The 14,615-nt window shown below is 50.6% G+C and overlaps 1 protein-coding gene across 1 annotated transcript in view; it reads right to left on the bottom strand.

The window, feature by feature from the left end:
* Positions 1-14,615, bottom strand: part of LOC133341973 (transmembrane protein 237-like) — a 41,450-nt gene that overhangs the window by 15,846 nt on the left and 10,989 nt on the right. Inside the window, exon 7 of the mRNA XM_061550808.1 lies at positions 5,926-6,092. Within this exon, the coding sequence (XP_061406792.1) occupies positions 5,926-6,092 (167 nt within the window). The remainder of the gene's footprint in view (positions 1-5,925; positions 6,093-14,615) is intronic.

The following is a 14,615-nucleotide window of genomic DNA, read 5'->3' as shown; positions in this document are numbered from 1 at the left end:
GAGGTGCGTAGCTTCGTTGGCTTCGCATCGTACTATCGCCGGTTTGTCCGCGATTTTGCGACAATTGCGAAGCCACTGCACGCCCTTTCCGCCAAAGGCCAAAGGTTTCACTGGGGCGTGGAGGAGGAGGCGGCTTTTGCGGCGCTTCGCACGGCCTTGGCGGATGCGCCGCCCTTGGGGTACCCGGATTTTACGAAACCCTTTCTGCTCGATACCGATGCCAGCGACATGGGAATTGGGGCTGTCCTGGCCCAGGTGGTCGACAGGGTTGAGAGGGTGGTAGCCTATGGCAGTCGCGTTCTGTCCCCGACGGAACAGCGATATTGTGTGACCCAGAGGGAGCTTTTGGCCATAGTTTATTTTGTTCAGTTGTATAGACCATATTTGTACGGTAGGCTGTTTACGGTCCGAACCGACCACGCGGCCCTGCAATATTCGCTGAAGATTAGTCAGCCCTCGGTGCCGGCCCCTTTGAAGGTCGCGCTTGACCGGCTGCGCAAGGCACGACAGGCCGCTGCCGAGAATTCCGCAAGCCGGCAGGCGGCTAATGAGCGGCTGCCCAAACACCAGGCAGCTGGCCTCCCGTGGGTAGCGGGTCAAAAAGCGTGGCTGCATTGTCCCCAGGTCCCCGTTGGCACATCGGCCAAATTTCATCGCCCTTGGCAGGGCCCTGTGGAGGTTGTGGAGGTCCGCCGGCCGCAATGCGTCCGGATTCGGTTCGGTCGCCGGCAGTGGATAGTGCACCCCTCCCGGCTCAAACGTTATGTTCCATCTACCCTGGGGGATCCACCCCCAATTCCGGAGCGGCCGGCTGATGATGTATCCGGCGTGCCTGACCGGCCGGGTCTCGTTGACAGAGGTGACGTCCGACCTGTGTGTCTGCCCCCAGGCTCCTCCCGAGTGAGGCCGACAGAGACCCCCCGGTCACCGGAGGCCACGGCGGTGGGCCTGTTGCCCGCTGATGGGCCACCTGCACGGATGGCGGACACCGCACGGGGGAGCAGGCCAGCAGCGCATACCTGCTCGAGGGGGATGCGGCTCCGGTGACGGCCCTGATGGCCGTTCAGCGGGCCCAGCCCCTGGCGCCCATTTGGCGCTATCCGGCGGATGAGGCCTTCGGGCTCTATTTGTTTTATTTTTTTCTTGTTGTGGTTGTTGTTGCTGTTCTGCTTGAGGGGCCGTGCTGCCCTAAGGTTGAGTTTTCTAGCAGCCGGTTTTACCTTCAGGCACACGAACTCGTGATTGTTCGGTCTTCGGTCCAGTGTGGGGCCCCGCTTGCGGGGTGATTGCAGCCAGGTCGGCTGTTTTTTTTTCACGGGGGGGGAGGGGGGGGGTGATGTAGAGGAGTAGAGGAGAGTGGTGGCGTCGTGTGCGCTGTCCGGTGCGATGACATCACGGGACGTGGGGTCGCACGCGCTGGGCAGTGCACGTGACGTCATGCCTCCTAGGGTATTTAAGGGATACCCCGTGACGTAAGCGGGGTCACTATAGGAACGGGGATAGTAAACAGGGTGAAGAGGGAACCAGGGGTAGTGAGAGGGATCGAATAGGGAGTCTGGGGAGAAGCCGGTGGTAGCCGTAGAGGTGCTTCTCTCTCCGGTCGGTGGAGTCGGCAGACTCCACGATCCGACACGAGAGAGAGAGACCGGAGCTAGCCGGCAGGGACCCGGACTCAGAGTAGGACCCCTAGCCCCTGAAAGTTGTGTACCCTGTGTAGTATTGATAAGTGTTAATAAACCCTGGTGGAAGCCCCTAACTTACCTCTGTCTCCGAGTATGTCCGTCGGAACTTCTCTACACATGTATGTGTGTGAGGTCCTGTCTGTTACAGGGGAGCGATAGTGTAGCGGTTAGCACGCTGTGCTATGAACCCGACGACCCGGGTTTGATTCCCGCTCACGGCCAACACCAGTGACGATTATCTGAACTGGTCCTGGGCCTCCCCTAGGTCGACTCAGCCTCAAATGAGGACCTGGTGCGATGTGTAAACATTGCCACTGGGGACACAAAGGCGGTCGGGCGTGGTGCTCGCCACCCCACCCCCTTCATGTACCGTTCCGGCCTTCATAGGTGCTCGCTAACGGCACTTGCTCCTAGTCTGTTAAGGCTATACGGGGGATCTTTGTCTGTTACACACACATGGGAAGCAGTAGCACAGCAGTTAGCGTGCTGCGATATAAAATGGGGGACCTAAATCCGATTCCCACTCAGAGCCATTACCAGTGTAGTGTGGTGAAATACCAGTCCCTCCAGAAAAACGCGATTATGCGATCGCAAGATTCCACGCAAAATCAGCCAAAGTCCGCATATTTATGCGGGGGGCGCGTTTTTTCAAATACGCCGCACTTTCGCCGCATAAATTGCAGATTTCCGCGCGCAAAATATGCGGGCTTGCATGATTTCATAATCCCCGCATTTTCGTTGCAAAAAGTCACATATATCTTAGCAGAAAGTTGAAAAATATTGCCTTTACTTCACACAAGCGCAGCCATTTCCCCTGTTGCCATGGGAACGTTATGAAGTGTTAGAGGCTACGTAGTTAGTTTTATTCAGGAGTTTATGCAACTTTACAGTTGAAAGATTGCACTTTTTTGTTAGTAGTATGTAAATTTACATTACTGTAAGACTGTACTGTTACTGTATTGCTTACGTTACTGTGCACTGAAAACACTTATTTTAACAGAAGATGTCTGTTTTGTATAGCTACCTCTGTAAAACAGGAAGCACACATTTTATTTTTTAATATTTTATTTATTCATTTTTACAGAAGTTGTAGCATATTCATTTTGTAAAGCTACAGAACTTGTTCGACTCAATGTTTTGTAAGTTTGAGCCATCTGTTTGTTAAGGTCTGAAATAAAACAAGATGAGAACTTAAATATTCCCAGCACTTTCTGTGATGTAGTATGCTTGCTTATCATAGGAAGTAATAAGAAATGACTCTTTACATTAAAGTAGTAGCCTAGTGAATAGGGTGTTGGGGGAATCACTTTTTTTTCTCTTTTTCATCAAACCGCAGTTTTTGCAAGTTCCCGCAATTTTTGCAAGTTCCCGCAATTTTTGCAAGTTCCCGCAATTTAATCGCATAAAATTGCATAAATATCCCGCATATTCCATCGCATTTTTTAAGAAAACGTGCCGCATAATCAACGATTTTTGCCCGCAACAATCACCAAAAAACTCCGCGTTTTTCTGAAGGGACTGAAATACATGGCGCACACTGTTGGCCAAGGGCAACCGAGGACAAACACGTGTGATTGTGCAACATGAGGTTGCACGGGCAAACCGCCACCTAATTTGGGAGAGAAGCTGTTGCCAGAGAGACTTGCGATAAGGGGTGATTGATGGCCTGACAGGCCAGCCTGTCTGGCCTTAAAGAGACACAAGGGAGGAGCTGGACAATTGGTAGGGAAATATAAGGACGCGCGTGAGTGCGGAGTGGGAGTTCATGTTGCTGGGGACTAGAGAGAAGATGTCTTACCGCTGCCGCTCAAGCCGGGAACGCACCTCAACCCTCACGAGTCGCCGGGCGGGTGATGGTTAATTCCCCCGCCCGGGGCGGATGAGTGAGTGGGTCTGAGGGAGCGTAGGCGAGGGCAGAGGTGGAGTGGTAGAAGCTGTGTGAGAGCTGCTGAGTGCAAGCCTCTGTGTGAGAAGCTGTGTGAGAGCTGCTGAATGCAAGCCTCTGTGTGAGAAGTTGTGTGAGCGCTGCTGTGCGCAAGCCTCTGGGTGAGAGCTGCAGTGTGCGGAGCCTTGAGTGCAGAGCTGCTGAGAGCGAGAGCTGCTGTGTGTGAAGCCTTGAGTGCAGAGCTGCTGAAAACGAGAGCTGCTGTGAGCAGGTTAGCGAGGTGGAACGTAGATAAGTGAGAATTGGTTAACAGAAGTGACTGTAGAGACAGTGATAGGAGTGCCTACAACTGGTGCAAGAATAGGTTAATAAAGTGTAAGCAATCTAGATTTGAAGCTTTCGTGACTGCAGGAATCCATACTCTTTGGTTCTTTCGGTAAAGTCACGTAGGTATAAAATAAATCACGACATTTCGATTGCAACACAAGCAATCATCATCAGGTGGGAAAACCACAACAAGAAATATTTTTGCTGAAGTGGGAGAGAGATACCGTGGTAAGAGGTTATATTGGTAAGAAAAGGGGCAAGAAGGGAGAGAGATTGGGGGGGGGGGGGGTGTGGGGTAAGGGGATGGGAGCGCTGCGTGGACGCTAGGAGAGGGACGTGAAACTGGACGGGGGGAAGTGAGCGGGGCTGGAAGTGAGAGGCCGAGAGAGCTGGGGATGCGGGGGGAAGTTAAATTGGAAAAATAGACTAGTACCCGGCAGATATGATAGACAACTACCATAAAGCAGTTAGGGTTTTACCTGATTAATAACATCCTTCCAATGATTGCTCAATTTGTATCCATCTTCTCGGTTGAAGTTATAAACCCTTACTGCTTTATAGTTGTTGTCTATCATATCTGCCGGGTACTAGTCTATTTTTCCGAATTAACTTCCCCCCCCGCATCCCCAGCTCTCTCAGCCTCCCACTTCCAGCCCCGCCCACTTCCCCCCGTCCAGCTTCACGTCCCTCTCCTAGCGTCTATGCAGCGCTCCCCTCCCCCTACCCCACAACCTGCCCCCCCCTCTCTCTCCCCTCATCTTGCCCCTTTTCTTACCTATATAGCATCTTACCACGGCATTTCTCTCCCACTTCAGCAAAAAAAATATATTGCTGTGGTTTTCCCACCTGATGATGATTGCTTGTGTTGCAATCGAAACGTCGTGATTTATTTTATTTTATACCTACGTGACTTTACCAAAAGAACCAAAGAGTAAAGTGTAAGCAGGTGACCTGTTACAACGTGTCAGTCTAAGTGATTTTACAAGTCCCTACACCAGTATCGATAATTTGAATTAGTACTCTTTGTTTTTTTCAGTAAAGTCACGTAGGTAAAAAATGAAAATAAATTTAATGTATAAAAAAAAATTACCTACGTGACTTGACCGAAAAAACCAAAGATTATGAATCCTTGCAGTCACGAAAACTTCAAATCTAGAATCTGAATTAGTCCTGGGCCTCCCCTAGGCCGACTGAGCCTTAAATGAGTGCCGCATATGGTGTGTAAACATCAGCACTCGGGAGATAAAAGTGTTGACCACCACCCCCACACATGCTGTGCCGGCCTTCATAGGTTTTCGCTAACAACCTGTTAAAAGGATATATGGGGGATCTTTGTCTTTGTAACAATCACAATTCCACACATGCATGCAGCTGTGTGTGTATAAGAGACAGGATCTCTCACATAAGAGGTGCTTTTTGAGATGTGGATTCATTAAAACGCATTATACAGTACACTCAACAGACATAAATGCTTACACATGACACACACATACAGTGAGACGTACACGCTTACAGTGTCATTGTGTTTGTTAAGTGGGCAACAATTGACAACCTTGGACACACTTGCGAATTAAGTTGTTCCATCTCAAGGGATGTTCTAGGTGATATATTTCAATAAACCCAAATTATATTGTATAAGGCACCAATAAATAACCCAGGCACGCGAAGAGATATTACAAAACAAATACATTTGATATAATCTATTTGCATTACTTCCATCTCCTGGTCAAGCTCAGTCCAACAATTTGGAGTTTCCTGCATCTGATGATATTTATGCATTTCACCAAGCGCTGGATTACTATGTGGAACTGCTCTTCGCATCAGTTAGTTTAAACTTTAAAATGCTATGAAAAGATTTCTTTACTGATTGGCTAATTTGGTATTTGGAATGGAACAAAAATACGTTTTCATCACATTTTTATTTTTCTGCTTTATTTTCGATCGTTCCTAAATACAAAATGTTCACGACTCTCGTAGAGGTTGATGTAGCAGTTAGTTTGTATCCGCGTCGACGTGAAAGGTCACACTCACTTTTCCTCTCAACAAAGACCTTGCTGAATGGCTGGCTGGTGCTCGTGGGCAACACGAAGAGGGGAGCCTCGCTTGGTCCCAACACCACGGCATCACGAGTCACCACATCCTCCTCTTCCACTGGCAGATCACTTTCGTAATGCACCTGATCTCTCTGCTGATTTTTCCTGCAATCAAATTACCCGAGAAGAGTAAAACACTCATTTAGAGTTTGACTTGTCGCCCGAGGTCTGCTGCACACGGCAACCTGGCGCCCCATTGCCACCACAAGTTCATGCGCCTGGACCAGGCGGCTGCTGCTGCTTGGGGCACCTCAGTGGCAAGATGTTAACTACCTCGCCTGGTATACAGGAGGTTGTGGGTTCGATCCCAACCCTGATGCCTGCTGTATATTTGGAGTTTGCATGTCGCTCTCCCCATGGTTGTGTGGATTTTTCTCCAGGTCCTCCGGTTTTTTCATCCACATTTAGAATCAACATGCATTTAGAGTATTTGGCTGTAATAGATTTCCACGTGATAAGCTACTTCTTTGAGCTATCATTTGTGGCCAGGTGGTTTCTGAAAAAAGCTATATAGCTCAATAGGCCTTACCTGGTAAAATAAAAAGTAAATTTTAGCTTGCTGCTGCTGCTTGCTGCTGCTGCACATCCGAGCTGATGAGTCGCTGCCTCACTCAACACTCCGCCCTGCTTCAGTAGCCACGCGTGACACTATGTCCGTTTCTCAATGTGATTAACTGTAATGATTCAAGATCTATGCACGTAATTTTTTCAGTGCTCTTGTCAATGGCTTACCATTTCTTTTTCTGAATAGTAGTTTCCCAGTTATGTGTGATGCACAAAATCCAAAACTCAATCTGCAACCAAAACAATTAATTGGCTTAATATTTTGCCATTATATAGTCTCTCCTTGAAATACCGGTGCTAATTCAGGGGTGAGGTGTCTTCCCGTTTTCTGAATAAAATCTATTTGTCTACATTCAGAGCAAATTTAGCTCATTTACAGCCTATGGTGTTTTTATTAATATTGCTATTTATCTTACCTATAAATCTACATTTTTGTCTGTGTTTCTGTCTGTCTGCGCGGGTACCTTGTGACGCTTTTAACTGACAAACTGTGGGGGTTACGTATCAAAAAAGTACCCAGATACCATGCAATAAGCCCTGGGACGAAAACGCGCTATTCGTTTTTACCATCTGTCAAATTTAAAGTACTTAAATTAACAATTCATTCATCTTAAACGCTGTGGGCGGCGCCAAAGTACGCATCTGCGCATGCACAAGAACGCTCGGTGGAGACGGGGGAAAATTATCATTCGTGTTAAAAACACAAAAAAAAACGCAAAAAAAACGACGCTGAGGTAAGGCGGGAAATACGGTTTCAGCCGCGATTTGTGTACGTGCCAACGCCTACGACCAAACTGGATCCGAAAACTCTGGGGTCTCCTAACCTCAATCACTTCAACCGGGCCCTGCCATGGTATATACAATTTAGGGGACGTGCCCACTGGCACTTGAGGGCAGTGCAGTCAAGCCTTATCCCCCGGTTTCCATTTGGTTCTAGATTCCCGGAGCTCCACCAACTTTTCATTAGCTGCTTGCAGCATGGCCGAATTCCCTTGGGATGCCTCCCGTGCTTCCGACAACTGTCATGAGACAGCCAAAAGGTGCACTTTTGGCATCATCTGGTCCAACACCATGTGAGACTTGGCTCTAAGAAAAGCTGTCTCGGGTGTGGACCAATCAATTTCAAGGACAGTGCATACATTATCAGAGTTGTGTTTTTTGTTTGCATTCCGACTGCAAGTATTGTGGTCAATGTTGCCAGATAAAAGGGTAAAAAACCAATTATCATTCCGACAACTGCTTAAGGGTAAGATGCATAAAGCCCGGTATAGCAACCTTCTTCTTATCCGGCTCCATATTCAATAGTACTTCTATGGGGGGGTCCCGTTCTCTCCCGTACATAAGGGAAAAAGGTGAGAACCCAGTAGAAGCGTGAGGAGCCATTCTATAGGCCATGAGAACCCCCTGAACGTGCAAATCCCAGTAGGACTGCGCCTCGTTAACTTGCTGACACAACATAGATGTCAGGGTCCTATGCAGGCGTAGAGGTGCTAGACACTCTATTCGGAAACCTGCGGGGCCACTATGTATCAGAGGGGCAATGCAGCGTTACCGCTCTGGGACCAACGGCCGGGGCCAGGGAGAGGTGAGAGCGGATCGTAAACACAGATTCTCGCCAGACCAACGGCCAGGGGTCAGATGAGGTAAAAGAGGATCGAAACCACGGACTGTAATGAACCAATCAGAGGGTTCCACGAGGGAGCGTGGGATTGGATAAAGACAGTTACAAACGGGTATAAAAGGGCGAGCGCGGGGAGCGCGCGCCAGTTCTCCTCACACGAAGACCGAAGCCCAGGCTGAAGAAGCTAGGACCCTGGACCAAGCCCTCCAGCTCTTCTAAGAGCTAAGGCTCAGTGTTCCAGTGGTCAAGGGGAGAATAGGTCCTGGCAGGCAGGACCCTGGCTCCCCAGCCTTCCAGCTCTTCTAAGAGCTAAGGCTCTGCATGACCAGTGATCAGGGGACCCACCGAGCCAGTGGTGGGTCAAGCTAGCCTCCCCTAGGTCCCTAGCCGGAGGACGCTAGGTTAGCGGGTAGACTGAAAATAGCTCCCGCCAGTTCGGAGGCTGTACCTCCCTAGGATAGCAGCCAGACCCGTGTATAGGTCCCGCCGGGTACGGAGGCTGTACCTCCTTAAGCTATGGGTGAGGGAACCGTATATCCCTCCATGTGTGTAGGGACTGTATCGAAAGAAAGACAATAAACCAGTGTGTGCCTTTAAGGAGTTTATTCATCTGTTATTTACAACAGTACAACTGGAGTCAGAAGTGGTTGAAAACGAACATGGAAACAAGACCATGTGCAAGGCCCGGATGAAGAAAACTCCGACTCACCTGCAGGAGCGGAGAGCGCCGCTGAAGATGCGAGAAATGCCGGCCGCCCAACTGGCAGCCCGACCGCCGATTGCCGCGGGCGACGAGATCCGGGCTGCGCACGGCCGTCTCGCCCAACTGCTGCATGCTGCAGCTTCCATCCTTAAAGAAATCAACTTGGGGGCTGCGGGCGGGGCGGACCAACCGCCGGCGGACGTTTCTGCCATTGAGAACCCGGAATGATTCAAATTTCCCGCAGGAGGATCACGTGCTTCCGCCGGAAGCGGAAATCAAGTGCACGCTGGGAACGTTGAGAGCCAATCATGGCACGCGCGTCATCGGCATGCGATACTGCCTCCGCAAGTTGCTCAGACAACGCCACGTCATCACAGCAGCGACGCTGTGCAATGGACGTTGTAGGCCAGGCGATCGCTGCGTTCGGGATTGAGTCCGAGCAAGCGGAGGAAGAAAAGACGGCTGCTCTCCAACAACGTCTGCCCATCTTCCGCGAGTTCACGTCCACAGGGGGCGACTGGACGGTGTTCCAGCGTCGCTTCCTCAGCCACCAAGAGATGGTGGGCTGGTCGGACGCACAGGCGCTATGGGCACTGCCGGCCACCTTGGACGACGACGCTCTCGCCACGCTCATCACCATTCCCAACCAACAAAGAACTCTACAATCGGCACGTCGGAGAATGTCCGATGTCTACGGACCTCCTTCCGCCGCCCGCCACCGGTTCTATGAGAGACAATGCAAACCTAAAAAAAAATCGCCATTGGCGTACCGTACCACACTACTCGCCATGGCAAGAGCGGCTTACCCCCGCATGGACGATGAGGCCATAGACGCTCTCGTCCTCCAAAAGCTGCTGGCGCATGGAAGCTGCTGGCACGTGCTTCCACTGTGGTCGCCGAGGCCACATTTCCACCGACTGCCGTGCACCTCGTCAACGCTCCTCCGGATCCCGTGGCCAGGACCGCAGGGCACCCAACGCACCGCGGCATAAACAGGCGAGTCGCGGCACCCCTCACGCTCGGCCCTCACTCACACCTTATACACTGCAACGCACCATTGACAACACTCGTGATTCGACGTATGATGTGTGGTGGTCTGGTGATTCTTCATGGCCGCTCCGACCTGGGCAGTGGTCGGAGCTAGCCCATAGAGTGGTCGCAGCGACGACAGGCTCCTCGGTGGTTGTGGGTTCAATCGAAGGTGTCGAGGTTCGTGTTCTAGTCGACACCGGTGCATCGGCCACTATCATCTCGGACTTAATTTATAACATATTGCCGGTGCAATGTCGACCCTTGCAGAAGGTCTCTGTTCCGTGTTTTGCAGCTAATGGAAGTTCTCTGGGTATTATTGGACAAATTCGGGCGCAAATTTCGATTTGTGATATCAAATTGGTTTGCCCTGTTTTGGTCTCTTCCTCCCTCCCTCGCGGTCCCGTGCCTCCTGGAAACCGACTTTCTCGCCAAAATGCCCATTCAAATCCTTGTGGATCAGGGGTGTATTGAACTTCCATCGGGCCATCGAATGGCGGTTTTACCCGTGACCACGCATCCACGCACGGCCAATGCCTCTGTGCAGGCATTCGCGGCTTGCACAGTACGCATTCCGCCTGGAGCACAAATGCTCGTACCCCTGTGATTAAAGAAACCGCTCGCTCCTAATGCCTCGGTACATGGCGTTCTTTTAGGGCCCTCAAACACAGCGGTTAAGGGCCTAGCATTGGTGGCTGACACAGACCCTTGTAGCGGCCGACAGGGAGCCATTTTTGCAAGTTTTGAATGTTGGCCTGTCCGAACCTGTCGTTCCACAGGGGACTGTGCTCGCTCACACGACAGTGGCGCCCCTGGGGACCGAGGTCGTGGGATATGTATTTGATGACCCGCAGCCTCAACCTCCTCCCAAATCAGACAAGGGATGGTTAGATGCACTTTGCGCGGATGCTGGCGATTTATCCAGGTCACAGCAGATGAAATTGCGGGCTCTTTTGCGAGAATTCTCGGATGTGTTTAGTAAATCAAAATTCGATATTGGCTGCACCAAGCTGCTGCGTCACCACATTGATACTGGTGATGCTGCCCCTATCCGTCAAAACCCGTTTCAGCTCAGCCCGGCGGAGAAACAGCATGTTAAATTGGCAGTTGATGACATGCTGGCGGCTGATATCATTTCTCCTTCAACCAGTCCCTGGGGTGCTCTGATAGTGCTGGTAAAAAAGCACGATAGCAGTCTTCATTTTTGTGTTGATTTTCGGCGCCTAAATAAAATTTCGGTGGCTGACGCCTATCCTCTCCCACGTATAGACGAGTCATTGGATGCTCTGGCAGGGGAGTGTTATTTTTCCACTCTAGACCTGCTGTCGGGGTTTTGGCAACTTCCCCTCGACGAGGCGTCTAAACCGAAGACTGCTTTTCGGACACCACAGGGCCTTTTCGAGTTTAATAGGTTTCCCATGGGTCTCCACTCGGCCCCAGCGACTTTTCAGAGGCTCATGGAGCTCGTCCTCGCTGAGCTCCAGTGGGACTCATGTCTCATTTACCTTGACGACGCCATCGTCTTTGGCCGCACGTTCAATAAACACATTGAACGGTTGCGCGCTGTTTTCTTGAAGATGCGTGCTGCTAACTTGACATTCAAGCCGCAGAAATGTCATCTTCTGCGTGAGTCTGTGCGCTATTTGGGCCACATAGTCAGCCGCTCGGGAATTTCCACTGACCCCAAAAAGACCAAATGCGTTAGCCAATGGCTTACCCCCACCTCTGCTGGGGATGTTCGCAGTTTAATTGGTTTTGCGTCGTATTACCGACGTTTTGTTGCTGGCTTCGCGACGATTGCCAAGCCACTGCATGCCCTTACGTCAAAAGGGGTCAAATTTCATTGGGGGGACACTGAACAGGCCGCGTTTGACTCTCTGTGGAACGCTCTCGTGGCGGCACCGCCCTTGGCTTACCCCGATTTTGCAAAACCGTTTATTATGGACACCGATGCCAGCAACACTGGGATCGGTGGGCTGCTGTCCCAGAATATCAATGGCATTGAGAAGATCGTGGCCTACGGGAGCAGGGTTCTGTCTCCTGCTGAAAAACGCTATTGCGTAACCCAACATAAGCTGCTGGCCATTGTTTATTTCATTTAGCAATATAGGCCATACCTGTACGGTCAGCGTTTTTACTGAACGCTCCAATCATTCGGCGTTGCAATACGCTCTGCGTGTTGATCAACCATCCGGCCAGCTCTCTCGGTGGCTCGAAGTCCACCAAGACTACGATTTCATTGTAAATATAAATATAAAATACATCAATATAATAAATGTGTTGAGAAGTTCCCGGGACGCACTCGGAGACGGAGGTAAGTTTAAGGGCTTCCGCCAAGGGTTTATTAAAGTTATGGGAATACACCAGTGTGTAACAACTTCCCAGGGGTTAGGGGTCCCGAGCTCGGTTCCACTGGGTCCCAACACAGGCCGGCTGCCCTGTGCTGTCTCCTCTGCACCGGCCGTGGGATCAGCCAACACGGCCGACCGAGGAGCACAGCCACGTCCAGCCCTGGCGCTGTGCTATATCCCTTATCCCTACCCTCTTGCCCCTGGCTGCCCGTTTCACCCTCTCTCGACCCTTGACTCCAGCTACAACCCCGCTTACGTCACAGGATCCCCCCTTTATACGCGAGGAGCTGTGTCATCATTGCGCCGTCCAGAGCGCATGACCCCACGTCCCGTGACGCCATCACACCGGATAGCGCACATGACGCCACTACCCTCTTCTACTCCTCTACATCTGTACTCAATATACTCTCCAATAAGCTGAGCTATTAACATTAAGTAACTGGGTATACACTACACTATATAATGACTACCATATAGTGAACCGATAAAAAACTAAAATATAAACCACATCAATATCATCAATACTCAATATACTCTCCAATAAGCTAAATTTACATATCAACAGAGGAATTTAGCATATTGACGCTAAATAACTGCAACTACCCAACTACCATACAATAAACCGATGTGAAAAGAATATATATAAACTATATCATTATAATCAATGTGCTCAATATACTCTCCAATAAGCTGAGCTATTAACATTAAGTAACTGGGTATACACTACACTATATAATGACTACCATATATTAAACATTACACTGTTATACTATTAATTATTATACAATCCGCTATACACCATACCATTGACCGTCGCGTGAAAGGTACTAAGAGGAAGCAACGAAATATGTAATGGGAGAGTGGTAGCAGGAGACTTGCAGCGGAGCAAAGATCCGTGAGGAGAATACACAAGATATATAGTCAATGCCAGCGAATGGACTGCGGTCTGAAAGTCACCGTAAATGTGAACACAATCAGACCCCAAATGGTTTATCACGTCCTTCCAATGATTGCTGAGCAAGAATCCATCTTCTCGGTTGAAATTGTCTCTGTGTTTGTATATGTGGATAGCCTCATGAAGTGCCTTCACTTAGCGATTCGAGGCGGCTTTCCATTGAGTACACTGGATGGAGGAGGAGGCGCTGATCGCTCTGCTGACTGTTTTGGATGACAACGCTCTTGCGGTCTTCAGAGCTATTCCTGCCGAGAAAAAGTCCACACTTCAAGGTGCTTATGCCGAGATGGTGGGCGTGTACGAGCCACCTTCCGACACGCGACGCAAATTTCTTCAACGTAGGCGAGGGGAAGCCAAGACGCCTCTCGCAGCGCGCTGTTGGCGTTAGCGGGTGCTGTTTACTCTGGCGTAAATCCGGAGCCCCTCGACTCACTCGTCATGGAACGGATGTTGGGACTGTCTAGAGACATGGGGGTGGTCTTACCTGTGTGTGACAAAGACATCCAAACGTCCCTGGTGGGACGCCAGGTGTCTTCAGGCCCAGGAAAATCTACAGTGTTAGTCTCAGATGGTGGAGTGGACGGGGGACCCCAGCCGTCACGGGGAACCGAAAGGATGGTTGCTGAACAAAGTGGTTGGGGTTCCGAACGGCGATGTGTCTTCGGAGGGGGACTTCGCTGCTGTGGTTCCGCCATGGAATCGGAGACAGGGGGACGCTGCGCGCCATCGATGGCGCTGGAGACAACGTCAACATGAGGACTGGGTGGCGCAGGGGCCGCCTTTTGCCTGTTTCCGCTGCGGCCAGCCGGGAAACTTCGCAAGGGGATGCCAGAATCGCCCTCCGACACCGACTGCTGCTCTGGCGCCCGCTGCCCCTCCGACGGCTCAACCTCAATCCCAACAGGTGAGTCGGTACACATCAGACACCCGGCCCATTTTGCAATCTCAGATATCTGATAATTCAGGGTTCACTCGCTCTCAGAATATTTTTTCTACCTACGTGACTTTACCGAGTCAGTAGATAATACTAGAGTCAGTAGGGACCACTATAGTTAGTATATACTGCTGTAGAATCGGTAGATACGACTATAGAGTTAGTAGATACTGCTATGGAGTCAGCATATACTGCTATAGAGTCTGCAGAAACTACTGTAGTGACATCGCGGATGTCACTGAGTGGTGCCGGCTCGAGCGAGGCATGGCGTGAGATGCATTGCCATCGGGGACACCTCGTACATGTGGGTGTAGTACCAGCCCTAGAGGGGCTCGGTGAGCGCTGATAGAGAGCGCCGAGTGGCACCACGCTCGGCGTGCAGTGCTGTCCCCTATAGGAGGGGGTGTGAGAGTGCCGGCCATGAATGGAGTTAATGTAGGCCATGGCACTCTGGTTGACCCGGAAGGCACG

This window comes from Lethenteron reissneri, chromosome 13 (assembly GCF_015708825.2).
Source record: "Lethenteron reissneri isolate LAM-NWPU_2019-01 chromosome 13, ASM1570882v1, whole genome shotgun sequence".
Lineage (NCBI taxonomy): Eukaryota > Metazoa > Chordata > Hyperoartia > Petromyzontiformes > Petromyzontidae > Lethenteron > Lethenteron reissneri.
The sequence above is the reverse complement of the archived record's forward strand: the minus strand, read 5'-3'. Positions and strand labels throughout refer to the sequence as shown.